The sequence below is a fragment of the Musca domestica genome, unplaced genomic scaffold (assembly GCF_030504385.1).
Source record: "Musca domestica strain aabys unplaced genomic scaffold, Musca_domestica.polishedcontigs.V.1.1 37, whole genome shotgun sequence".
Taxonomy (NCBI): Eukaryota; Metazoa; Arthropoda; class Insecta; order Diptera; family Muscidae; genus Musca; species Musca domestica.
In genome coordinates, this window is record NW_026712321.1 from 2154851 (window position 1) to 2180126 (window position 25276).

The 25276-nt window shown below is 35.7% G+C and overlaps 2 protein-coding genes across 2 annotated transcripts; one reads left to right on the forward strand and one right to left on the reverse strand.

Moving 5' to 3' along the window:
* The first annotated feature begins 4382 nt into the window (after nucleotides 1–4382).
* Nucleotides 4383–12726, forward strand: LOC101898853 (procathepsin L). The gene is made up of 3 exons (XM_005190120.4): nucleotides 4383–4477; nucleotides 11447–11843; nucleotides 11915–12726. Exons 2-3 carry the CDS (start codon nucleotides 11524–11526, stop codon nucleotides 12627–12629), a joined length of 1035 nt encoding a protein of 344 aa, XP_005190177.1. The 5' UTR covers nucleotides 4383–4477; nucleotides 11447–11523; the 3' UTR covers nucleotides 12630–12726.
* Nucleotides 12727–17018: 4292 nt separating this feature from the next.
* LOC101898225 (SET domain-containing protein SmydA-8) lies at nucleotides 17019–24922 on the reverse strand. Its single transcript, XM_059126253.1, has 4 exons — nucleotides 24788–24922; nucleotides 24609–24737; nucleotides 23980–24541; nucleotides 17019–17784 (listed from the first exon to the last, which is right to left on the reverse strand). Exons 1-4 carry the CDS (start codon nucleotides 24844–24846, stop codon nucleotides 17035–17037), a joined length of 1500 nt encoding a protein of 499 aa, XP_058982236.1. The 5' UTR covers nucleotides 24847–24922; the 3' UTR covers nucleotides 17019–17034.
* Between the last annotated feature and the right edge of the window lie 354 nt (nucleotides 24923–25276).

Consider the following 25276-nt stretch of genomic DNA (forward strand, 5'->3'; position numbering starts at 1 on the left):
TCATTTATTTAACGTATAATGAAAGGAAATGACAATCTAAATAACGAGATTAGTGTAAACGTATTCGGTATAAAAATCCTACTTTACACCAATACTAAATAATGCGTTTAACAAAGATTCGACCATTGTAGAAGAATACAGGTAGATGCATCAATGCTTGGGAACATTGATATGTCAAAACATTTTAAATGTCTTTTCAAATATAAGTAGATTTTTATATGTTTTCGTATACGACGTCATTCGGAGGTTATTATAATACGCATTTTCAACAATTTTTACAATTTTCAATAATTTTTCATTCAATATTTTCAATTCCAAAATTGGTTTGACAGTTCATTGAGAACCTAAATAACGCGTTTTGTGGAAACATGGGCGGTGTAAATATGACATAAAATGATTGTGGTGAAATGCGTCGACCGAGTACGTCTAACTTTAGGTAACGCTCATGTTAGAAGAATATAGGTAGTCGAATGAGATACATATGATGGTACAATGAACTGCCAAAGCTTTTTTGAAAGGAAAAATGTTGAATGAAAAATCACTCAAATTAAATAAAATTGTTAAAAAAAAACATATCATAAGAAACTCAAAACGGCGTCGTATATGAAAAACAGCTTATTTTGGTGAAATATTTTAATATTTTTAACACATAAATGTTAATAAGTGTTAATGCATGGTACAATAAAAAGGTAAGGTAGAGCTATCAGTTGATTACAATTTTTTTTCTAAGTGCGCCCGACTTCTGCCAATTTTATGTATGTATTTATTGTTTTGAAAAATAAAAACAAAATATTTTCAAAATCAATGATTGGAAGAATCTTAAATTGCAGGTGTGCATTAATGATATTAAACAGATTTGCGGCGGAATTGAAAGATTGAGCACTTAGTATTATATTTTTGAGAGAACATCCAGGCATTTCATTCAACTTTCACGCTATTTTTTTCATTTTAAAAGTGAACAGAAAAAAATCAAATAAATTAAAACAACTTGTTGGATATAATTTTGAATAATTCCGACAAGAAGCGGGCATAGTCTCAGGCTGTATTTCTGCAGTTTTACGAAGCTGTTCTACATCCTTACTGTACCATGTGTTAATGCATTCACCTGTATTCTTTTGTCATGACAACTCTATTAATACAAATGCATGTAGGGTGACTTAGTTCAAATCAGAGCCCATGATAAAATGATACAAGTAGGCGCATCAACACAGCTGCTGGTACAATGAGCTGTCAAACCAATTTTGGAATTGAAAATTTTTGACTGAAAAATTTCAAAATTTGTAAAAATTTTTGAAAAATACATGTCATAACAACTATTGGCGTCGTATAAGATAAGCTTTTAAATTCCATTTATTTTTTAAATATTTTTAAAAATTTTTGACATATCAATGTTCGAGAGTGTTGATGCATCTACCTATATTCTTCTACCATGTCCGACCCATTGACTTATATATCGTTTACATACAAAATTTGTTGTTTACATACATTCGTTTGTTTGTGAATGTGTGTATTTGTTTTGACCAATGAACGTGCTTGTAATTTCGCTGGATTAGTATTCTTAAAATTTCCAAGTATAGATGAAGAACCTATAAATACGAGTGAGTAGCAGGCCAGTTAGTCAGATGTGAATAAGATCGCCAATAAAGTATTGTGTGGACCAAGTAATGTAAAGCGTGATTTGTGTAAAGAAAAGTCTTGGCTGGCTTAAGTCATCGTCTGGCTGCTAAGTAAAATAACAAAATCGAGCTAAGTCGACCTAAATATCCTTTGTACTTTTTCGAAAAAGCCAGCCGATGGCTTGGGTGGATATACATAAAGCGCATATTTAGCTGGTTTAAGTCATCGGCTGGCTTCTTCGTAGAGGAACAAAGAAGTTTTAGGTTGACTTAGTTCGATTTTGGCCATAGGCTCCTATGTTCATTTCCGATGAAGCCAGCCGATGACTTAAGTCAGCCAAATAAGCGCTTTACGTATTCCCACCTTTAAGCCAGTCAAAAGAGGTATCTATGTATTTGCACCTTAAGACTCATAATATATAGAAAATATGTGCGGGGAATCAAACAGCGTTCACACGCTAAGTCATTGGCTAGCTTCTTCGGAAAAGGACAAATGAGCGTAGGGTCAAAATCGAACTAAGTCAACCTAAAACTCCTTTGCTCCTCTACGAAAAAGCCAGCCGATGATTTAAGCCAGTCAAAAAAGCCTTTTATGTGCTGTCACCTTTAATATTTTTATACCCTCCACCATTCTATGGAGGGTATATTAACTTTGTCATTGCGTTTGTAACTCCTCAAAATATTCATAATAGACCCTACAAAGTATATATATTCTGGATCAGCGTAAATTTCTAAGACGATCCAGCGATGTCCGTCTGTCTGTCTGTTGTAATCACGCTATCTTTCGAACGAATTGAGATAGACGGCTAAAATTTTGCACACATGTTTAGTTTTCCAGTAGGCAGGTTAAGTTCGTAAATGGGCCATGTAGGTCCACGTTTTCATATAGTCCCCATATAACGGTACCTCCCGATATTCGGTTTTTTGATGATTTTAGCGACATTATTTACCGGAATTGTTTCAAAATTGGTATTTGAAATTCGTAATGGATACTGCAGCCTGTGACAGAAAATTGTCTGTGCAGGTCCACGTCTTCGTATAGCCCTCATATAATAGTACCCCCGATATTCAGTATTTTGATGATTTTGGCGACATTATTCACCGGAATAGTTTCAAATTACGTATTTAGAGTTCGTAATGGGAACTACAGCCTGTGACAGAAAATTGTGTATACAGGTCCAGGTCTTCGTATAGCCCCCATATAACAGTACCTCCTGATATTCGGTATTTTAATGATTTTAGCGACATTATTCACCGGAATTGTTTCAAAATACGTATTAAGAGTTCGTAATGGGAACTACAGCCTGTGACAGAAAACTGTGTATGCAGATCAAGGTCTTCGTATGGGCCCCATATATCAGTACCTCCCTATATTCGGTATTTTGTCGATATTAGGTACAATACTCACCGAAATTGTTTGAGATGTTGTATTTGAAGTTCGTAATGGATGCTACAGCCTGTGACAGAAATTTGTCTATGCAGGTCCAGGTCTTCGTATAGCCCCCCTATAACGATACCTCCCCATATACGATATTTTGATGATTTTAGCTATATTATTCACCGTTTATTTCAAGTTCCGAATTTGAATATGGTATTGGATTATGACAAACAAAGCCTATGTCGGTTCACGTCGTAGAGACCCCAATATAACGGCTATATTTGGTATTTTTTAGAATTTTAACAGAATTTTTAATGGATTTTATTTTTTGAAAATTTCCAAAATTTCGTTCCAAATGGTGAAGGGTATTCAAAGTTCGGCCCGACCGAACTTACTGCTTTTTCAATTGTTATATTTTTTATTTGTTATATGAAGCTCTACTAAATATGCAAAGGGGTGTGGGGTATCATAAGGTCGATCCCGCCCGACATTTAGATTTTCTTTACTAGTTTTTTAATTTAATTTTATTTATTTATTTTTTTTCTTACTTTTAAATTTTCGATCTCTTTTTAAACACCTCCTTGCTTTCGTTTGTAAATCCCCACGCCTTTCACTTGGTTGATATATTTTTTTTTTTATTTTTTTTTTTATTTTATTTTTTTTTTTTTATTTGTTTGTTTTTTTTTTCAAAATTATTTTTTGAAATACGTTTTTTGTTGATAATAAACCATGGATTTTCGCAAAAGCCATGATTAATGTTTCACTAAATCAGCCCTTTGTTGGTAACTCGTTGAGGAAATCTTCTCCCAAATATCAAACCTGATTATAATACAATTAACATAATTACGTCCATAGATATTAAACAGAAGAAGATGAACTCTCTTAAAAGCCCCGCTGAACAACAACATCTGGATTCGAAACACCGCAGGTTGGTATGGTCATGGTTCTCCAGTCGATATGGAGACGTAACAACAAATGATAATGACCAACAATGATGTATGAAACACATGCGAATGGGCAAAATAACGAACAACAACAAAAAACATGTCTCGTGGAGCAACACTAACAGCAACAACAACAATTAATACAACGAAATCCAAGCTAATAAATTTACATTAATTATCAAAAAAGATCAATGGTGATAGTTTAGATTTAAAGCTCCCCCCAGAGCTGAGTGTTGACGTTGAACGGTGAGGGGGGATGTAAGGGGTCTAAGGTTATGTTTACAAACGTTTTCAATATTTTGTTTCATTTCCAAAACCATTTCTTGTTTCATTTTCATTTCGAAAAATCAACAACTTCATAATTTTCTATAAAAATCTCCGTTTGTTAGTTAAACAAATTTCAGTCGTTCAATAGACGAACAAGTTATCGGGCCGTGAGTTGGACGGAGATTTGAACTTTGAACGTTATTAGTGTCAAACGGATATTGCTCATCTGGAAATTTTTTTATATTGCACATCTCAACAACAATTTCGAAAAGGTGTGTGTGCGTGTGTATGTGTGTTGTGAAATGAAAACAAAAATCGAAATGAAATCGAAATCCATTCATTAATACAAAATCGATGCCACCGAGTAACAAATAATTTTGACCCTAAAAAAACGTATTTAAAAAAAAAAAAGATTTATGAATAGTTGAGAAAAAATTCCATAAAAATAATCAATGAATGAATTAAAATTTACAAAAAAAAAAAAAAAAAAAAAAATATTTAACAATTTTAAATGAATTTTTAAAAATTTTGTACTCCCCCCAAAAAACAAAGTGAATGAGAATTATTTCATTATATCTTAACTAGAGATTTCATTTTTCAGTGATTTAAAGTGACATTTCAGGGAGAATATTTTATGGTGCAGATACATAAAGATATGGGTACATAAGCAGCTTCAGGTCTTCGCATGGTATATTTTGTAAAATATTACAAAAGGATGCTAGAGCCGCACTCAAATCCTGTCATCATTTTTTCTTATAATTGAACAAGCTGATTATGTACCCACACTCTGTGAGAATACATAAAACGCTTTTTCGACTGGCTTAAGGGAGGAAATATATAAAGCGTATATTTGGCTGGCTTCTTCGTAGAGTTTTAGGTTGACTTAGTTCGATTTTGGCCCTAGGCTCCTTTGTTCATTTCCGAAGAGGCCAGCCGATGACTTAAGCCACCCAGATAAGCGATTTATGTATTCCCACCTTGAGTATTCGGCTGGCTTCTTCGTGGAGGAACAAAGGAGTTTTAGGTTGACTTAGTTCGATTTTTGTCCTACGCTTCTTTCTTCTTTTCCAAAGAAGCCAGCCGATGATTTAAGACAGTCAAAAAATCGTTTTATGTATTCTCACCTTAAACCTTTTTAAAGACTTTAGATACATAAAATACTTTTTACTGGCTTAAGTCATTGGCTGGCTTCTTTGGAAAAGAAGAATTTTACGAAGAAGTCAGTAATAAAGGGTGAAATAAAAAAAAAACTGCAACAAAGTCAAACGCCATAATTTTTACATTTTTTTCAAATTTTATTGAATGAAAGCAAAAAATGTCGAAAATGCCATAAAATTTTAGAATAAGTTTAGATTTGTTCGAATTGGTCACCTTTGGCACGACTTATGGCCTTCCAACGGCCAATGAAACCGTCGCACGCTTCCCGAATGTTGCAGTATTTTGGCCCATTCGCGGCGAAGCGCTTGCTTGAGGTGATCGACACTTTGGTATTTTTTAGTGCCAACTTTGCTTTTCAAAATACTCCAGACACAATTGCCCGACGGATAGGTATCCGGAGATTTTGGTGGCCATTGTGCGCTGGAAATGAAGCGAGGAACCTCATTTTGTAACCATTCTTGGGTGGCGCGTGCTGAGTCCTGTTGGAATGTCCAAGGTCTGCGGCCAAAATGTTTGCGTGCCCAAGGCTTTAATACACCCTTCAGAATAATTTCGCGATAATATTCGGAATTTATTCTGATGCCACGGTCGATTAATACGAGCGGAGAGCGACCATCGGCTAGTATGGCGGCCCACATCATCATCAGGGCCGGCGCTTGAGTTGTGGTGGGCAACCAAAGGTGCACATTTTCAGCTGACCTCTTTGGCAAGTAAACACGATCATTTTGTTTGTTTACAAACTGCTAAACAACGACTGTTTTCTCATCGGAGAAAATCAAATTCGGCAGTCCACCACTTTCGGCCAAGCGAAGAAACTCTTTAGCTCTTTTGAGTTTATTTTCTTTCTGTTGCGGTGTAAGTTCTTGCACTTTTTGGCTTTATCCCGAGCTCATTTTTCAATACTTGCCGAATGGAATATTGCGATTTGTTCAGCTCGGATTTCGATTAAGTCACTTCTTTACTTTGCGCACCATTTCTGCTGATTTTGCTGGTTCGTTCATTTCCTTGACGTCGGGCTCCGCTACCAGTATCACGGTAACAAGCGATGGTACGAGACACAAAAGATTTATTCATATTTTGGAGTGCTCTAACGATAGCCACTTGTGGTTTTCCAGCCAAATATAAAGAAATCACACTATCGCGCTTGAATTCCATCACGAATAACTTTTTTTCTGAAAAAAATCTCACCAAAATGATCTTGTACGTTTGTAGACAATATAATGAGCTGTCACTGAAATAATTTTAACAGCTGTCGGACGAGTGGCTTAGTAATGACAGCAGTCTAAAGTTGGTTGCAGTTTTTTCATCTCACCCTGTATTTTAACCTAAAATGTGCTTCTATGAACATTTTTCCCCAATTTAGACGTTACTCTGCTTGGGCGCCATTTACTTCAAATATACTGAATATCCTTTTTTTCTTCTCAAATGCATTAGTCAGATATTTATGGCATAAATGGGGCTGCTAAGATGCTTATCATCTCCCTGAGGGTCTCCACGTTTTACAGCCAGGTGGAATATTTCACAGAATATTACAAATTTTACTCGCAGTTCATATTCCCTATAGAATTACCCCCTGCAGGAGATGATCCAATATTAAATTGTTGATTGTGGCCATCAGAGCTATTTGTGCATCTGCTGGTATCTGCTCATTTTGCCTCAAAGATCCTAATTTTTAACGTCCAACTCATGTTTTGAACAGCACAGACTTCGAGAATGCATTCCGTCCCGAACTTACCGACTTTTCCTCTACCGAAATTAGACAAGTGCTTCCCGTCCTAAACTTTCTCATTTTTTCGTTCATCGCCTTTTTGGTAGATGATAAACTAACTTCTAAGGAAGGACTTTTAAAAATATTTTTAAAATATCGACGTTTGTGGAAGGACCTTTAAAAAATATTTTTAAAAGACCCACGTTTGTGGATATTTAAAAAAAATCCACGTTTTTTGGGATCTTTGAAAAACTTATTTTTGAAAAATCCACATTTGTTGGCATCTTTGAAAAAAATATTTTCAAAAAAATCCACATTTGTTGGAATCCTTGAAAAATATATTTTTAAAAAATCCACGTCTATTAAAGCCCATAAATATGTATATTTTTGGTAGATGATAAACTAACTTCTAAATCTGGTTTAGTTGGGCGCTATCCCAAGGAGCCATCTCTCCTACAACCTCAACGTTTGATAGCGAGGTGAAATAATCCCCTAAAAATGTCGAGCATGACTTCCACTCTGAACTTGCTATTCATCTTTTCTCGTAAACTCCGTCTTTAGTCAGGCAAGAAACCCCTTCTCCCTCACCCCTTCAGTTTGACATCTTCCCAGGGAACTGCTCTCTGCAAATAATCTTGCTAAGAGGCTCAACGGTATACTGCGGTATATATCTCCTCTTAACTTCCAGGACATAGCCGCTATTGGATTATGTCTGCAAGACCTACAACTAATGTTTTTGGTCTCGTTTCTCCAGCATTCGGCGTACAACGTTTGTAAATGAGAAAAGAAAGACGACCGTTTCGTCTAGGTTCAACTTTAATTCTCGATCCGGCTTAAAGGATCAATGTAAGTGAGAATAGAATCCAATCTCCCTCTTCGATTGTCAATTCTCTTCCGGATGCTGCTCGGAGGATCAATGTTTTTAATACTGAGAATAGAGTCCAATCTCCCTCTTCGATTGTCAATTCTATTCCGTTTTCGGCTCGACTAGAGCAATGTAAAGTAAGAAAAGAAATACGCTCGCTTCGTTAGGGTGTAATTTCAATTCTGATTTTATTTCAAAAATATGTTTCTTAAGTGCTACTGAAACTAATCGAACTTATCCCAATCGCAGCCATACAATTATTCATATCGATTCTAATATTGAATGGAGAACATTGCAGGGCTGCTTGACATTTCATTCAAGTGGTCTTGTACATCTACTGAGCGCATCGATATCTGTGCGTTTGGGTCATAACCTTTATTATCTCACACATGATCGTAAGATCACCGAATTGTTCAAATGTGGTATTTTATGGCGGCTGGGAAATATGTAATTTTAGAATATTTATTGTTTATCGCTAGATTTTCCCAGCGCCTCAACCGCACTCAAAAGTATATACAAAGTATTTTGTACAACGTTGTTTTCTTCCGGTGAGTATCCTTGGTCTCGCACTCTATGTGAACTCCGGGACCGGAATTCATACGTTATTGAATTATGACTTATGTGACATACTATTTAGATCATGGCGATTATCCCCGATGTGATCGGCAATGGAATATCTTTGTCTGATGACGGTAAGGTACTGTCTTCGGTACTTATGATCAAATGAAGTCAGCCTTAAATCATATGCTTCAGTACCATTCTGTCGAATTTTCCGAGTTTCAGAAGCAATGTGATTGTCAGAAACTGATTAAGGGCTTTTGCAATGTAATCCGGGCTCATAGAACTCAATGAATTGGAAAAGGATATGTTTCGATGTAATACTCTTCGCGACGACCTTGCGATCTCGGGGTACTCAACGGGCTGGTGGTTAAAATAATCGCTTACCTCTTCAAATCCATCACCGTCGTAAAACGTAGCCGTAGAGTTTTCTTCTTTCTTTGTTCAGGGCTCTTACACCACCCCCTTTGGTTTTCAGTCTCAGGTTTGACTCAAGCATTTCTATGGCTGCGATTCCTTCATCTTTTTTCAGGGTTCGAGTGCGATTTTAGGTTTTCAACACTGTGGATATCCTAAAGACCTTTTCCACCTATTCTCACCGGATTCAAACCCAGTTCTCTGACACTGGAATCATTTAAATTGGACAGCCAAAACTCATCACGAATATCTTCATATTCCATATCACTTTGTCGTCGTCCGACAAATAATTCTTGGAATAATTATACTCGAAGGCTAGGTAAAGATCTCTAAAGGCTGGGTAAAGATCAATCATTCCCTGAGCCTTTCAGTATTTCGATCTCTGTCAAAGGATCTTAGGACAATCTGCTTTTCATGGTTCTTGACTCTATGCGGTCGAAGCAATTGAAGGCGGAAATCTCATTTTCGGGAGTTAACAGTGTTCTACTCTTCACAATTTGAGACTCGCAATGCTCTCACTCACCTCATCCATCATCTTGCTGAGCTTTTCTTATTTCAGATTTCAAGGAATATTGTATTTTCATTGCTGTCGTATTCAAAGTTTGAGTTATTACCTGTCTCTGAGGTCTTTCCCTGAGCAATTTAATCTTGTTCTCCCTCTTTCTCCACGCCTATCTTAATAACTGCATAGGGGAGTTCATTTTTTGAGGAAATGTTGATGTTAGATGGTTCTGCAAATTAAATATTTCTTTACAGAATCTCTATGTTTTGCAGAAAATCTTGAAAACTTTGGAATGCACTTTGTCATCTTCGCCCAAAAAAAAAAAAATCCTTTGTCTGGTATTTGACTTGGGTACCTCAGCTTTTAAGGTGAGAAAACATAAAATGCTTTTTTGACTTTGGACTTAAGACAAGAATAAGGGAGTGTAGGGCCAAAAACTCTTTTGTTTCTCTACGAAGAAGCCAGCTGATGACTTAATCCACTCAAAAAACGTTTAATGTATCCTCACCTTTAAGTCATCGACTGGCTTCTTTGGAAAAGAACAAAAGAACGTAGGGCAAAAAAAATCGAACTTAGACAACCTAAAACTCTTCTGTTCCTCTACGAAGTCAACCAAAAAAGCCTTTTATGTATTCTCAGCTTTAATGTGAGAATTCTAACTTCTTCGGAAAAGAACATAGGAGCCTAGGGCCAAGTCGAAACTTCAACTCAGGTTGAAGGTTTTATGTATTTTCACCTTTAAGACATCGACCAAAATCGAACTAAGTCAACCTAAAATTCCATTGTTCCTTTACGAAAAAAAGGCGATGACTTAAACAGGTCAAAAAGCCATTTTATGTATTCTTACCTTAAGTCATCGACTGGTTTCTTTGGAAAATGGCAAAGGAACGTAGGGCAAAAAAATCGAACTTAGACAACCTAAAACTCTTCTGTTCCTCTAGGAAGCCAACCAAAAAAGTCTTTTATGTATTCTCAGCTTTAAGGTGAGAATTCCTAAAACGCTTTTTTGGTTGGCTTAAGTCATCGGCTGGCTTCTTCGGAAAAGAACATAGGAGCCTAGGGTCAAAATCGAACTAAATCAACCTATAATTCCATTGTTCCTCTACGAAGAAGCCAGTCGATGACTTAAGCCAGTCAAAAACGCGTTTTCTCACCTTTAGCTTTTTATTGAAGCCTTCTCTGCCCTCTTCTTATCCGGAATAAAGTACTTTATCCAAGAAATGTTATGGACGAGTTTCAAACTCCAAAACTTCCTGTTTTTTATTCTCGTTGTTTATTCGGATCATTTTAAGCCTCTCTTTGTTTGTAGTGCGTTTCAGAAAGCTCTCACTTCCTTCATACACCATCTTCCGGATCTTCTGCCTATTTGACATTTCAATAAAGGTTTCCTTTGCCCATTTTTTTTTTTTTTTTTTTGGACTCAGAGTCTCTATCATTTCTTGTCACTGAGTGCTCGATTGGAATGGAATTTCTTTGAGATTATCTCTCTCCTTTTTCCCTTTTCAGGAAGCAAGTCTGTCTATTCTTCAACATAAAGTATTACCGGGTTTTAATTGATTCTTGAGAATTTTTTTTCAATTTTCTGCTCATTTCTTATAACAGACCAGAAACCCCAACTACAAAGGTCTCCTCCAAAAATGTTTTTTCAAAAAAAAAAAAAAAAAGTCTTGTCTTCTAAGCCTTACTTGTATGAATAGCTATTGTAGCTATTACTAGCTTCTAAGTTCCCCGATGAGTGTTAATTTCTATGGAATTTAATCTCCCACGTTTAAATCTAAAAACCAAGAATTCCAACCCTTTCGTCGTCAAAGATGACGAAAAAAACCGGATATAAAAACCTGCCTAAAACATCATAAATTTTAAATTCATTTGAAGTCATGAATTCTTATCACCTAAATGACACCCATAATGATCGCGGCGATTAGTCAGTCGTGACGTTTATTGATTTAGTTGGGAGATATTATAATGGCTATAAAATTAAACAAAAATTAGCATCTCACATTTTAAATCTCGCATTCTTTTCTTTCTCACAGAAGCGGCAGCGGCCAAGGTTTCCTGTAACGCTTGAGATAACAAATTTGGAAGCAACAACAACTAAAACAACACCAATATGTTAACACCTAAACAAATTAGCTTTTTAATGCTAACCACTTTTGTGGCTGCCGGCTGGGGTCTACAGTCATTCCCCAAACTCTGTAATGTCCAAGATTTCCAAGATTATTTGCATCAGACGGGCAAAGTTTACAATGATCCCAGAGAATATCAGTTCCGTGAATCCATATTTTTGGCCAAAAAGGGTGTGGTGGATATGGGCAATAAATTTGCTGCCCAAGGTTCATCGTCGTTTAATATGGCCATAAATCCCCTGGCCGATTTGACACACAATGAGGTGGCACGTTTGCTGGGCTCGAAAATTACCTATACCGGAGAGTAAGTTCATTTTTCTTCAAGAGAAAGAGAGAGAGAGACATTTAATTTTAATTTTATTTTCTCTTTTTCAGAAACATTACCTCTCAACACACCAACTTTGTGACGGCCAAAACCCAAACGGATGGCTTGCCAGATCATTTCGATTGGCGTGAATTGGGCGGTGTTACACCACCAGATTTCCAGGGCTTCGACTGTGGTTCTTGCTGGTCTTTTGCCACCATTGGCGCTTTGGAGGGCCATTTGTTTAGACGTACTGGCCTTCTAGTGCCTTTGTCTACTCAAAACTTGGTCGACTGTGCCGAGGATTATGGTTCGATGGGCTGTGATGGTGGTTTCCAGGAATATGCCTTTGAATACATACGTGATCACGGTGTCTCGGTGGCCAGTAAATATCCCTACACCCAAATGGAAAATGCCCAATGCGGTAGGAATGAGACCACCGACAAGGGTGTGTATATACGTGATTATGCCCGCATTAAGCCCGGTGATGAAGCCAAAATGAAAGAAGTCATTGCCACCTTGGGCCCCTTGGCCTGTTCCATAAATGCCGATGTGGTCTCGTTTGAACAGTACAATGGTGGCATTTACGATGATGATCAATGTAATCAGGGTGAGGTTAATCACTCTGTTGTCGTGGTGGGTTATGGCTCGGAAAATGGCCGTGACTATTGGATTGTCAAGAATTCCTATTCGGCAAATTGGGGGGAGAATGGTTTCTTTAGGCTGCCTCGCAATGAGAATAGTTTTTGCGGGATTGCCAGTGAATGTAGTTTCCCAATTTTGTAAGAATGTAAAGGAATCAGCTGTTTGCTGCAATCAGCTGTTCGAGGTAAACAGCTGTTTAAAGATAAACAAATTGTAGATTTTGGAAATTAACAGCTGTTTAAGGCAATCAGCTGTGTTAAGTTGATTATATTAATTTTTGTGTCAATCAGCTGTTTGAGGCAATCAGCTGTTTAAGTTGTTTATGTTTATTTTTTTTTGTCAATCAGCTGTTTACCGCAATCAGCTGATTGAGACAATTAGCTGTTTATATTCATTTCTAAAACAAAGTTTATGTTTAGTATTAATTATTTTTTTTTAGAAAAATTGCTATAGGTCACATTCTCATACATAAAGTTGTTTTTAATATTCATTGGCCATCAAAATAAAATTTAAAATATAAAACTCCACAGGAAATTTGTTTTTATGAAAATTTTTTAGAATGAAGCGGTGAGTATGCCAACAATTCACGACAGATTCCTAAGATATTCAGTTATTGATCTCCTTAGAATAGAATACATTTAACATAGGGGTATATAGATCGACTTAGGAACATGTTAAACTATTTTCATTTTCAGCTGACCTCTTTGGCAAGTAAACACGATCATTTTGTTTGTTTACAAACTGCTGGACAACGAATGTTTTCTCATCGGAGAAACCCAAATTCGGCAGTTCACCACTTTCGGCCAAGCGAAGCAACTCTTTAGCTCGTTTGAGTCTATTGTCTTTCTGTTGCGGTGTAAGTTCATGCACTTTTTGGAATTTCAATGGCTCGGGGTAAGCTCATTTTATATTATTTGCCGAATGGAATATTGCGATATGTTCAGTTCACGAGCTATTTCTCGGCCACTGCGACGTGGGTTTCGAGCAAGTCGCTTCTTTATTTTTCGAACCATTTCTGATGTTGCTGTCCTTCTTCCGTCCACTTCCTTGACGTCAGACTACGCTACCAGCAGTGATAGTGTGATTTCTTTATATCTGGCTGGAAAACCACAAGTGGCTATCGTTAGAGCACTCCAGAGGATAACGAGCGATGGTATGAGACACAAAAGATTTATCCTCTGGAGTGCTCTGACGATAGCCACTTGTGGTTTTCCAGCCAGATATAAAGAAATCATGGTGTGAATTGAATTCCATCACGAATAACTTTTTTTCGGGAAAATTTTTACCAAAATTCTTTTGTACGCTTGCAAACAATATAATGAGCTGTCATTGGAATAATTTTAATAGCTGTCGGACGCGTGACAGCAAACAATATAATGAGCTGTCACTGGAATAATTTTAACAGCTGTCGGACGAGTGGCTTAGAAATGACAGCAGTCTGAAGTTGGTTGCAGTTTTTTCATCTTAACCTGTATATTTTTTCAATTATATTTTTTCGTTGAAAATAGGGCTCGCTGTGATCGAAAAAGAACTTATGTACATTACTCATGTACTTCACAACTGAAATGTCGTCCATGTATCACACGATTATTCAACTTCTACATATGGAAAATTTGACAGTACATATGTAAAATACTTATCGTCTGATAGCAGTTTTAGTTGTTCAACTGTTCATTTTAGTTTTCCCGTTTCTTTTAACATCGTTCGTTTGTTGTCATATATAATTAATTAAATGTATTAAATATATGAAATTTTTATATATTCCTGCCAAGGTTGGTTTAGGTTGTACCGGCGTAACAATCGATTTTCTGAAGAATTTGTTTCCGGGCCGTTTGACTTCTGACTTCTTCTTGTGGGGATATTTGAAGTCAAAGGTTTACGTTAACAAGCCAAGGACCGTAGAAGAGCTCAAGGGCAACATTCGTGAAGAAATAGCCGCTATTCCGGACGAAATGTTGGCAAAAACAATGGAAAATGCAGCAAAAAGGGCACAATACGTCATCAACGCCAGAGGCGGCCATTTGAGAGATATCATATTCAAAAATTGATGTAAACAAATCTACTTGGAACAAATTAAATGATTAACATTGCCAACCGCCACATTTTTTTCTTTGATTTAAAAAAAAAACATGGGTCCGTCGAATATGGGCAACCCTGTACTGTCTATAAAATTTGAAATTCAATTGCCTTAACAAAATTCCTTAACTGTTTTATTTCATTTACCATGATCTGATTAAGGTCTGGTATGGAGTCGTTCCCTAAAAATTGGGAACTGATATTTGCTAACGCTGGCCATTGGCAGAGAAAATGCTGCAATGTTTCATTATCTTGCGTAAAGTGGAGAGAAGAGAGATAGGAGAACTAGATGCACCGAAGGAACAAGATTAGTCAAAAAGCAAAGTATAGTTCCAATAGTTCCCTTTACGGAATAGTTTAGTTCAATTAGTTTATTTTGGTAGCACACAGTTTACACTAGACATATTGCTTTGAATCAGAGTTGCATTTTAATGCATTTAATTAACATAAGAAGCAAACAAATAAGGAAGAGAAAGAGAAACAAAAGGCAAGTTTTTCATTGAAGATTTTGTATTTGTCAGGTCGCAATGAAATTGTAGTATTTTGTAAATATTATATTTTATATTATATTATATTATATTATATTATATTATAATATATTATATTATAATATATTATATTATTATTGTATTATATTATATTATATTATATTATATTATATTATATTATATTATATTATTTTATATTTTATATTATATTATATTATATTATATTATTATTATATTATATTATTATATTATTATATTTGATTTTTTCCACAACTGCAAGAAAGTTAGCATTTTTACTTCGATTATCAATTTCCCAATGTTAATATTAAGAAGGGAAAGTCATTTCAGATGAGCATATCCATTTCTGCATTTTCTGTAATTTACCTTGTCAAATTTTACTGCGAAGAACATAGGTTCCCACCTCTGACTTATGCATTTATTGGATTTATAAATATAAATTTTGATATTTGGATGTTGTCAAATGATAAAATAATTATAAATAATTTAAAACAAGTAAAAAAAATTAAGTTCGGCCGGGCCAAACTTTTAATACCCTCCACCTTAGGGTAAAGGAAAGATTAGAAGAAATGTGGCAAAAACCATTAAAATGTCGAATATCGGGAGGTACGTTATATGGGGGCTATACCAAATCGTGGACCCACACATGCAATGTTTCGCCAAAGGAGCTAGAACCCATTATGATCTACAATTTTCAGAGAAATTCTTGAAAAAAATGTGTCAAAAATCATCAAAATATCGAATATTGGGGACTATATCAAAACGTGGACCTATAATTACAATGTTTCGCCACACGAACTAGGACCCATTATGACCCACAAATACCTATTTTTAGACAAATCAGTGAAAAAATGTGGCAAAAACCATCAAAATACCGAATATCGGGAGGTACCGTTATATGGGGGCTATACCAAATCATGGACCCATACATGCAATGTTTCGCCACCGGAGCTGGAACCCATTATTACCAAAAAATACCAATTTTTAGACAAATCCGTGAAAAAATGTGGGAAAAAAATAAAATATCGAGTAGCGGGAGGTACCTTTATATGGGGGTTATACCAAATCATGGACCCATACATGCAGTGTTTTGCCACACGCACTGGGACACGTTATGACCTACAAATACCAATTTTCAGACAAATCCGTGAAAAAATGTGGCATAAATCATCAAAATACCGAATATCGGGATGTACCGTTATATGGGGACTATACCAGAACGTGGACCTATACATGCAATGTTTTTCCACACGCACTGGGACCCGTTATGACCTACAAATATCAATTTTCAGACAAATCCTTGAAAAAATGTGGGAAAAAAATTAAAATACCGAATATCGGGAGGTACCTCTATATGGGGGCTATACCAAAACGTGGACCTATACATGCAGTGCTTTGCCACACGCACAGGGACTCGTTATGACCTATAAATACCAATTTTCAAACAAATCCGTGAAAAAATGTGGCATAAATCATCAAAATACCGAATATTGGGAGGTACCGTTATATGGGGACTCTACCAGAACATGGACCGATATATCTCATTTTCAATACCAATCATCCTAGACACAACACAAAAAGCTCTGCTAAATTTTGGCGCTCTGCGTCAAATAATGTGGGCTGTATCGTGATTTCAACAGACAGACAGACGTACGGACTTCGTTAAATCGACTTAGAATTTTATGCTGATTATGAATATATCAGCATACCACCTTTCCAAGGTGGAGGGTATAAAAAGTGTAAACATATGATAGCCTGACTTTACCTTCTTAATTCTACCATGAATTTTCCTTTTATGATATCGGAAAAGATTGCAAAACTAGTAGATTCCTGCTGGTTCTGGGACAGAAGAATTGGCTTCCAGGAACTATAAACCAAAACTTCTTATTCAAAGTTATAACGGAACCTCATCTCTGCTGGAAAATTAAAAAACTTGTTTTTCTTTCATTAAAAATTACTTCTCTTTATTCATCATCATGCTCCGGCAAGGGGTTATCCAAAATTTGAATATCACTGCGCAGATCTCTCAACTCACTGATTATACTCTTAACTAATTGCCCTTCGGGTGTTTCGGGAGGTTCATAGAGTAGGAGGCGCATTGATTCACGATACATTGCTTCACATTTGCGCAAATATTCCTGCAGCTCCTGGGCACTAATTTCATCTTCACCAAAACGCAAGCGATAAAGCTCCGCCGATGCAATTGCCATTTCGTACAAAGCAATAGCTTTCAGCCTTGATATTCCCGGTTGTATAATATGCAACAACACCACCAGCTCCTGACACAGGCGAATTTTCCTCTCATACAACTGACGTCCCGGCCTTTGCAAACTATTCCGAATGATGGTCCTTAACATATTTGCAATATTCTGCTTAACATCCACAATGATATAGTGATTCTTATGCAACAGTGTTGTCAACTTGGTGAGTAAATATTCCAAATGTCGAATGTCATCTTGGGCGTGGAAAACTTCCTCTTTGACTTTCTCTAAAATGTTTTCAATCTGTTCCGTCTTCAGGCAGTGTTGGCAGTTGGAACATTTCCATGTCTTCGGATCGATTTTCAAAATGTAACCCTCTTGTTTGTTTGTGGCACATTTATTACAAATCAAGGTGCTCATATGCGATTCCAATTCGGTGGGATCTTCACAGCGTGCGCAGACGCAGTGGAAATATTTGCCCTCACGCAGGAAGTTACGACGATCATCGGTGCCCTGGAAGAGAGAGAGAGTGGGAGTTATTGACTTGTAAATAAACAAAGTAGACAAATACAGACAGAGAGATGAAAAAACTGCAACCAACTTCAGACTGCTGTCATTTCTAAGTCACTCGTCCGACAGCTGTTAAAATTATTCCAGTGACAGCTCATTATATTGTTTACAAGCCTACAAAAGCATTTTTGTGAGAATTTTCCAGAAAAAAAGTTATTCGCGATGGAATTCAAGGTTTAGTGCGCTTCATGTTTGGCTGGAAAACCACAAGTGGCTATCGGCCAGCATTTAAATGTGAATAAATCTTTTGTGTCACTGGTAGCGTAGCCCGACGCCAAGGAAGTGGACGGAAGAAAACCGCAACATCAGCAGAAATTGTTCGAAAAGTAAAGAAGCGACTTGATCGAAACCCGCGGCGCAGTGGCCGAAAAATGGCTCGTGAGCTGAACATATCACAATATTCCATTCGGCAAATATAAAAAAATTAGCTCGGCGCAAAGCCATTGAAATTCCAAAAAGTGCAAGAACTTACACCGCAACAGAAAGAAAATAGACTCAAAAGAGCTTCGCTTGGCCGAAAGTGGTGAACTGCCGAATTTGGTTTTCTCCCATGAGAAAACATTCGTTGTCCAGCAGTTTGATCAGCAAATGATCGAGTTTACTTGCCAAAGAGGTCAGCTGAAAATGTACACCTTCGGTTGGCCACCAGAACTCAAGCACCGGCCATGATGATGGTGTGGGCCGCCATAACAGCCGATGGTCGTTCTCCGCTCGTATTAATCGACCGTGGCATCAGAATAAATGCCGAATATTATTGTACAAAATACTTTGTACATACTTTTGAGTGCGGTTGAGGCGCTGGGAAATTCTAACGATTAAAAATGAAGATTCCAAAATATCAAGTTCCCAGCTGCGATAAAATATCACAAGTGTAGAATTCAGTGATCTTGTGCGCTGTCGCATATGATAATGTGTAAAATAAAAAGAAAGAATATGACCCACACACACTTGAATGAAGGGACAAGCAGCCATATAATAAAAATAGATAAGAACAATTGTGTGGCTGCGACTAGGTTAAGCTAGATTAGTTTCAGTAGTACGTAAGGAACATATTTTAAAAATAAAATCAGAATTGGAACAGCATTCGAACCTTCAGGTTCCGCTTTTCCTTTCTCACTTTTTCAATTATAGCGCTATTTTCTGGAGGCTGTATTAAAGCCTTGGTCATCAAACATTTTGGCCGCAGACCTAGGACATTCCAAAAGGATTCAGCACCATCGCACTCAGAACGCGTCACCCTAGAATGGTTACAAAAAGAGGTTCCTCGTTTAAATTCCAGCGCTCAATGGCCACCAAAACCTTCGGATACCAAACAAGGAAACAAGGTTGGCACTAAAAACTACCAAAGTGTCGATCACCTCAAGCAAGCGCTTCGCCGGGAATGAGCCAAAATACCGCAGAGCAACATTCGGGCAGCGTGTGACGGTTTCATTGGCCGTTTGAAGGCCATAATTCGTGCCAAAGGTGACCAATTCGAATAAATCTAAACTTATTCCAAAATTTGATGCTCCTTCCGAAATTTTTTGCTTTCGTTCAATAAAATTTAAAAAAATGTAGAAATTATGCCGTTTGACTTTAGCGCAGCCTGTAGTACCCATTGGGAACTTAAAATACGACATTTCAAACAATTTCGGTGAATATTGTACCTGAAATTGTCAAAATACCAAATATATGGAGGTACTGATATATGGGGCCTATACGAAGACCTGGACCTGCATAGACAATTCTCTGTCATAGACTGGATTTCGCATTACGAACTCTAAATACGAAATTTGAAACAACTCCGTTGAAAAATGTCGCATAAATCATTAAAATACCGAATATTGGGAGATAGCGGAGAATTTGGACCAAATCCGTTCAGGACATTTCGATCTAGCGATGTCCGTCCGTCCGTCTGTCTATCTGGCTGATGCGCACGATAACTCTCGAAGGGAGTATCCGATTTGGTTCGAACTGGGTACATCGTAATATTTTTGTCAAACTTAGATCGAGTTCGGAGATGGGCAATATCGGCCCACACCTTCTGGTACCTGCTTCACAAAAGGTCGAAATTTTCAAAAAATGTATTTTTTGCACAGAAATAGAAAGGATAATCCGATTTTGCTCCAACTTTTCAAATCCTAATATTTGCATCAGTGCTAGGTCAGGCGTGAAAATGGAAAATATCGGTCCACTCCATCAAGTACCTCACCCACAAATGGTCCACCATTTTGAACAATTACAACTCTCATAAAATGTGATTTTAGAATCAGATTTTCTTCAACTTTCACTAATCCCAATATTTATAATAACCCAAGGTCTGGTGTTAAGATGGACAATATCGGTCCACTCCTTCTAGCACCTCCCCCACAAAAGGTCGAAATTTCAGAAAAATATATTTTTTTGCTCAGAAAGAGAAAGGAAACTCCGATTTTGCTCCAACTTGCAAATCCTAATATTTGCATCAATGCTAGGTCAGGTGTGAAAATTGACAATATCGGACTACTCCATCAAGTACCACCTCCACAAAGGGTCAACATTTTGAATAATTATAACTCTCATAAAATGTGATGTGAGTGTCCGGTCGTCTTCAAATTACACATATCACAATATTTTTATTAATCCAAGGTCTGATGTGAAGATGGAATATGTCGGTCTATTCCTTCTGGTACCTCCCCCACCAAAGGTCACAATTTATAATATCCATGAAGCTCATAAAACACGAAATTAACATCCGATTCCATTCAAACTTATCACATCTCAATATTTCCATTAACACAAGATCTGTTATAAAGATGGTAGAGATCGGACCATTCCTTCTAGTACCTCCCCCACAAATGGTCAACGTTTTTAATAACAAAGACTATCATAAAATCCGAAATAAGCATCCGGTTCTCTTCAAATGACACACATCACAATATTTTTATTAACCTAAAGCCTGGTGTGAAGATGGCATATGTCGGTCTATTCCTTCTGGTACCTCTCCCCACAAAGGGTCAAAATTTTGAATATTCATGAAGCTCATAAAACGCGAAATTAACATCCGATTCCATTCAAACTTGTCACATCTCAATATTTCCATAAACACAAGATCTGTTATAAAGATGGTAGAGATCGGACCATTCCTTCTAGTACCTCCCCCACATAGGGTTCAAAATTTTGAAAAACAAAACGCTCAAAGAAAGAGAAATAGGAATCCGACTCTCTTCAAATGTCACACATCCAAATATATTTTGTAACGAAGGATCTCTTGTGAAAATGATATATATCTGCCAACCTCTTCGGATAGGAATTGGTCAATATTGGCCAACTGCTTCGGAACCTCCCCCTATAAAAGGTCAACAGTTTGAGTAATCATAACTTAAGGCTGGGGGTATTAATCTATCGGCAAAACCGACCGATACAATTTTACTTGTTACCTTTACATTTCACGGCAGAAGAATATAGGTAGATGCATCAACGCTTGCGAACATTGCTATGTCAAAATTTTAAAATTGTTTTGTCAAAAATAAGTAGATTTTTATATATTTCCTTATACGATCCAAATCGGAGGTGGTTACAATATGAATTTCTTCACAATTTTTACAAATTTTAATAATTTTTCATTCAAAATTTTCAATTCCAAAATCGGTTTTACAATACATTGTCCCAGCAGCTGTGTCGAAGCGACTACCCATGGTAGAAGAATACAGGTAGATGTATCAACGCTTGGGAACATTTATATGTCAAAACCAGTAAAGAAAGTCTTAAAGTCGGGCGGGCCGACTTTATGATACCCTACACCACTTTGCTGATTTAGTAGAGCTCCGCATAACAATTAAAAGTTTTTATAGGAGAATTCAAGCATACACGCTATGATTATAATTATAATTTAAAGTTCAAAGGACTAAATATGCCGATGCATTTGTATCTTTTAAATTCGGGCTTGTTTTGCCCAATTGGTGCACAATTAATTTGAAATCGGATAAAAATATATATGGGAGCTATATCCAAATCGAAACCGATCTCGATAAAATTTGGCAAAGATATTTCTGAGCTGTATTTAATATATTGCCCTGAATATCGTTGTTACGGAGTGCATATTACGGCTGTGGGTAACAAATATGACAAATCGGATGAACAGTATATATGGGAGCTATAGCTATATCTGAACCGATCTTCACCAAATTTGACATACCGGAACCGATCTCGACAAAATTTAGCAAATGTATTTCTGAGCTGTATTTGATATATTTCGCCAAATATTGTTGTTACAGAGTGCATATTACGGCTGCGAACGACAAAAATAGCAAATCGGATGAAAAATATATATGGGAGCTATAGCTATATCTGAACCGATTTCGATCAAATTTGGCATACTTGTTTTCAGGCTTAATTTGGTTGTATGTGCAAAATTCCATACTATTCGGGCTGATATTACACATTTGGTGCACAATAAAATGCAAATCGGACGAAGATATATATGGGAGCTATATCCAAATTTTGACCGATTATCTCCAATTTAAATAGGGTTCGTCCTTGGGCCAAACAAATGATTTGTGCCAAATTTCATCTAGATAGGGCAAATAAATGCGATCTGTACTTTGTTTACAAAAATACATGGACAGACGGACGGGCGGACATGCATAAATCGACTCAGAATGTGATTCTATGCAGATCATCAAAAGGGACTATGGGTCTATCTTGTTTCCTTTTGCCTGTTACAAACAAATGCACAAAGACATAATACCCTGACCACCTTGTGGTGTAGGGTATAAAAATGTAAATGTTCTTTAAAATATAAGTAGATTTTTACACGTTTTCTTATACGACGTCATTCGGAGGTTATTATAATTCGCATTTTTCAAAATTTTTTACAAATTTAAATAAGTTTTCATTCAACATTTTCTATTCTAAAATTGTTCCCAGCAGCTGTGCCGATGCGTCTACCTATATTCTTCTGTAAAAGCAGGGGATATTATTATTATTATTATTATTATTATTATTATTATTATTATTATTATTATTATTATTATTATTATTATTATTATTATTATTATTATTATTATTATTATTATTATTATTATTATTATTATTATTATTATTATTATTATTATTATTATTAGTATTATTATTATTAGTATTATTATTATTAGTATTATTATTACTATTATTATTATTATTATTATTATTATTATTATTATTATTATTATTATTGTTATTATTATTATTATTATTATTATTATTATTATTACTATTATTATTATTATTATTATTATTATTATTGTTATTATTATTATTATTATTATTATTATTATTATTATTATTATTATTATTATTATTATTATTATTATTATTATTATATTATTATTATTATTATTATTATTATTATTATTGTTATTATTATTATTATATTATTATTATTTATTATTATTATTATTATTATTATTATTATTATTATTATTATTATTATTATTATTATTATATTATTATTATTATATATTATTATTATTATTATTATTAGTATTATTATTATTATTATTATTATTATTATTATTATTATTATTATTATTATTATTATTATTATTATTATTATTATTATTATTATTATTATTATTATTATTATTATTATTATTATTATTATATTATTATTATTATTATTATTATTATTATTATTATTATTATTATTATTATTATTATTATTATTATTATTATATTATTATTATTATTATTATTATTATTATTATTATTATTATTATTATTATTATTATTATTCTTATTATTTTGAAGAAATCAAAATGTCAAATAAAAAGGTGTCTATAGGTCGACTTAGTAACTTTTATCGATTGAAGATTTGTTAAAATTTCTTTAGCTTTTTATAATGGAAATTAAGTTGTTTTTTAATAAATAAACAATAACTATGTTAAAAAAGTCCCTGAATAGGGATCCTGGACATCTATCCTATTCCGGCATAAACAAAATCCCATGGGTCTCTGTAAAAACATCTCCCGCCTCGTTTTTCCCAAAATACAACTGAATTGTTTCCTTTTCAATTTGACAAAATTGACTTTCGATCTCTCACACAACAAAGTTCATTTGCCTAATTTTAGTATAGCAGAATACAACAACAAAAACGCAACGAGAAAACCAAACAAAAAAAACACCTCTTCTTTCACTCACCATCAGAACATTCGTATACGAGATTGTGACCATTTCGTCTTTGTCAATATCACGATTGGCATAGATTTTGATGCGATACTGATCATCGATTGCCTGATTGGCGTTCGGGATGCAATTGTGTGCCAACATTGAGGCATTTAAATATAAAGCACGCATACCCTCCGAATCGGGTGCTCTAATTTCATACGAATTGACATCCCAAATGCCACAGATGTGTTGAAGAAATTCCTCGTTGCAGCGTGTTGCGAGTTGTAGCCTTTTTACGATATTCGATTTGATGAGGGGTTGTATAACAGCCCTGTTATGATCCTTCCACACGGCAGTGTTGCGTCTCTTGTCCAGATGTGATTCCATTTGTAGCATTTTTTCAAAATAGTCTCTGGTTTCGGGATTTTCATACAACAAAAGGCATTTCAGAATGTTGTAGGTTGCGAAATATTTCTTCAATAATTCCACTTGGATCTCCGGCTGCTGTTTTGAGCTGACAACGTCGCTGAGGGTTTTGCAATCAAAATCGCTATGGCGTTCACATTCCAAACACAGGGGAGAAATTAGGCATTTGCTGGAAAAACAAAAATACATTGGATGACTTTCTTTAAAATTTTCCCCCTCATCCTGCCTTGACCTACCCACAGTACTGCTGGGCAAAACGAAAACAATTGGTGCATCTCTTATCTCCACTGGCTGGCAGTATGAGCAACGGCTTTTCCAGCAGCAATGTCTCCCCCGCCTCTATGGCGGCCACAGATTTCACATATCTGCAAGAAAGTCATTCAGTCACTGCCACTTTCACTCCTTGGCACATTACCTTCCCAGAGATTCACTTTTACACACCGTACACTTATCCACAAACTGATCGGCCATCATCCGAGAAGGCTCTGTGTTATTGATTTTCGTTCTTCCGTTAGCGTGTAACCGATCACAATGAAAGATTGTATTGTACTTAACGTTTTGAGATTTTGCCTGCAAAGCAGGTGGCTGCATCGCGAATTAGATTCGAAGATTATAAAGATTATGTCCACAAAAATGAAAATAGTTTTCAAAAAAAAAAAAAATAATCTGGTCTTCGAAAAGACCACCTTCTGGTCTTCGAAAAGAAGACCTTCTGGAGTTTCTGCTCTCCGAAGGAAGGTCTACGAAAAGAAGATCTACTGGTCTTGGATATGAAGACCTTTTCGTCTTCAAAATTTAAACTTTTTGGTCTTCGAAAAGAAGGTCTTCTATTCTTCCAACAGAAGACCATGTGATGCTCTTACAGAAGACCTTCTAATCTTCCAACAGAAGGCCTTTTGGTCTT

Excerpts from the sequence above, each read along its gene's own strand:
- LOC101898853 (XM_005190120.4), top strand. The coding sequence starts at position 11,524 with ATGTTAACACCTAAACAAATTAGCTTTTTAATGCTAACCACTTTTGTG. Across the intron at positions 11,844-11,914 it reads AAAATTACCTATACCGGAGA|AAACATTACCTCTCAACACA; the intron begins GTAAGTTCATTT and ends TCTCTTTTTCAG.
- LOC101898225 (XM_059126253.1), bottom strand. The coding sequence starts at position 24,846 with ATGATGGCCGATCAGTTTGTGGATAAGTGTACGGTGTGTAAAAGTGAA. Across the intron at positions 24,542-24,608 it reads TTTGCCCAGCAGTACTGTGG|CAAATGCCTAATTTCTCCCC; the intron begins GTAGGTCAAGGC and ends TTGTTTTTCCAG. Across the intron at positions 17,785-23,979 it reads CGTATACGAATGTTCTGATG|GGCACCGATGATCGTCGTAA; the intron begins GTGAGTGAAAGA and ends TCTCTCTTCCAG.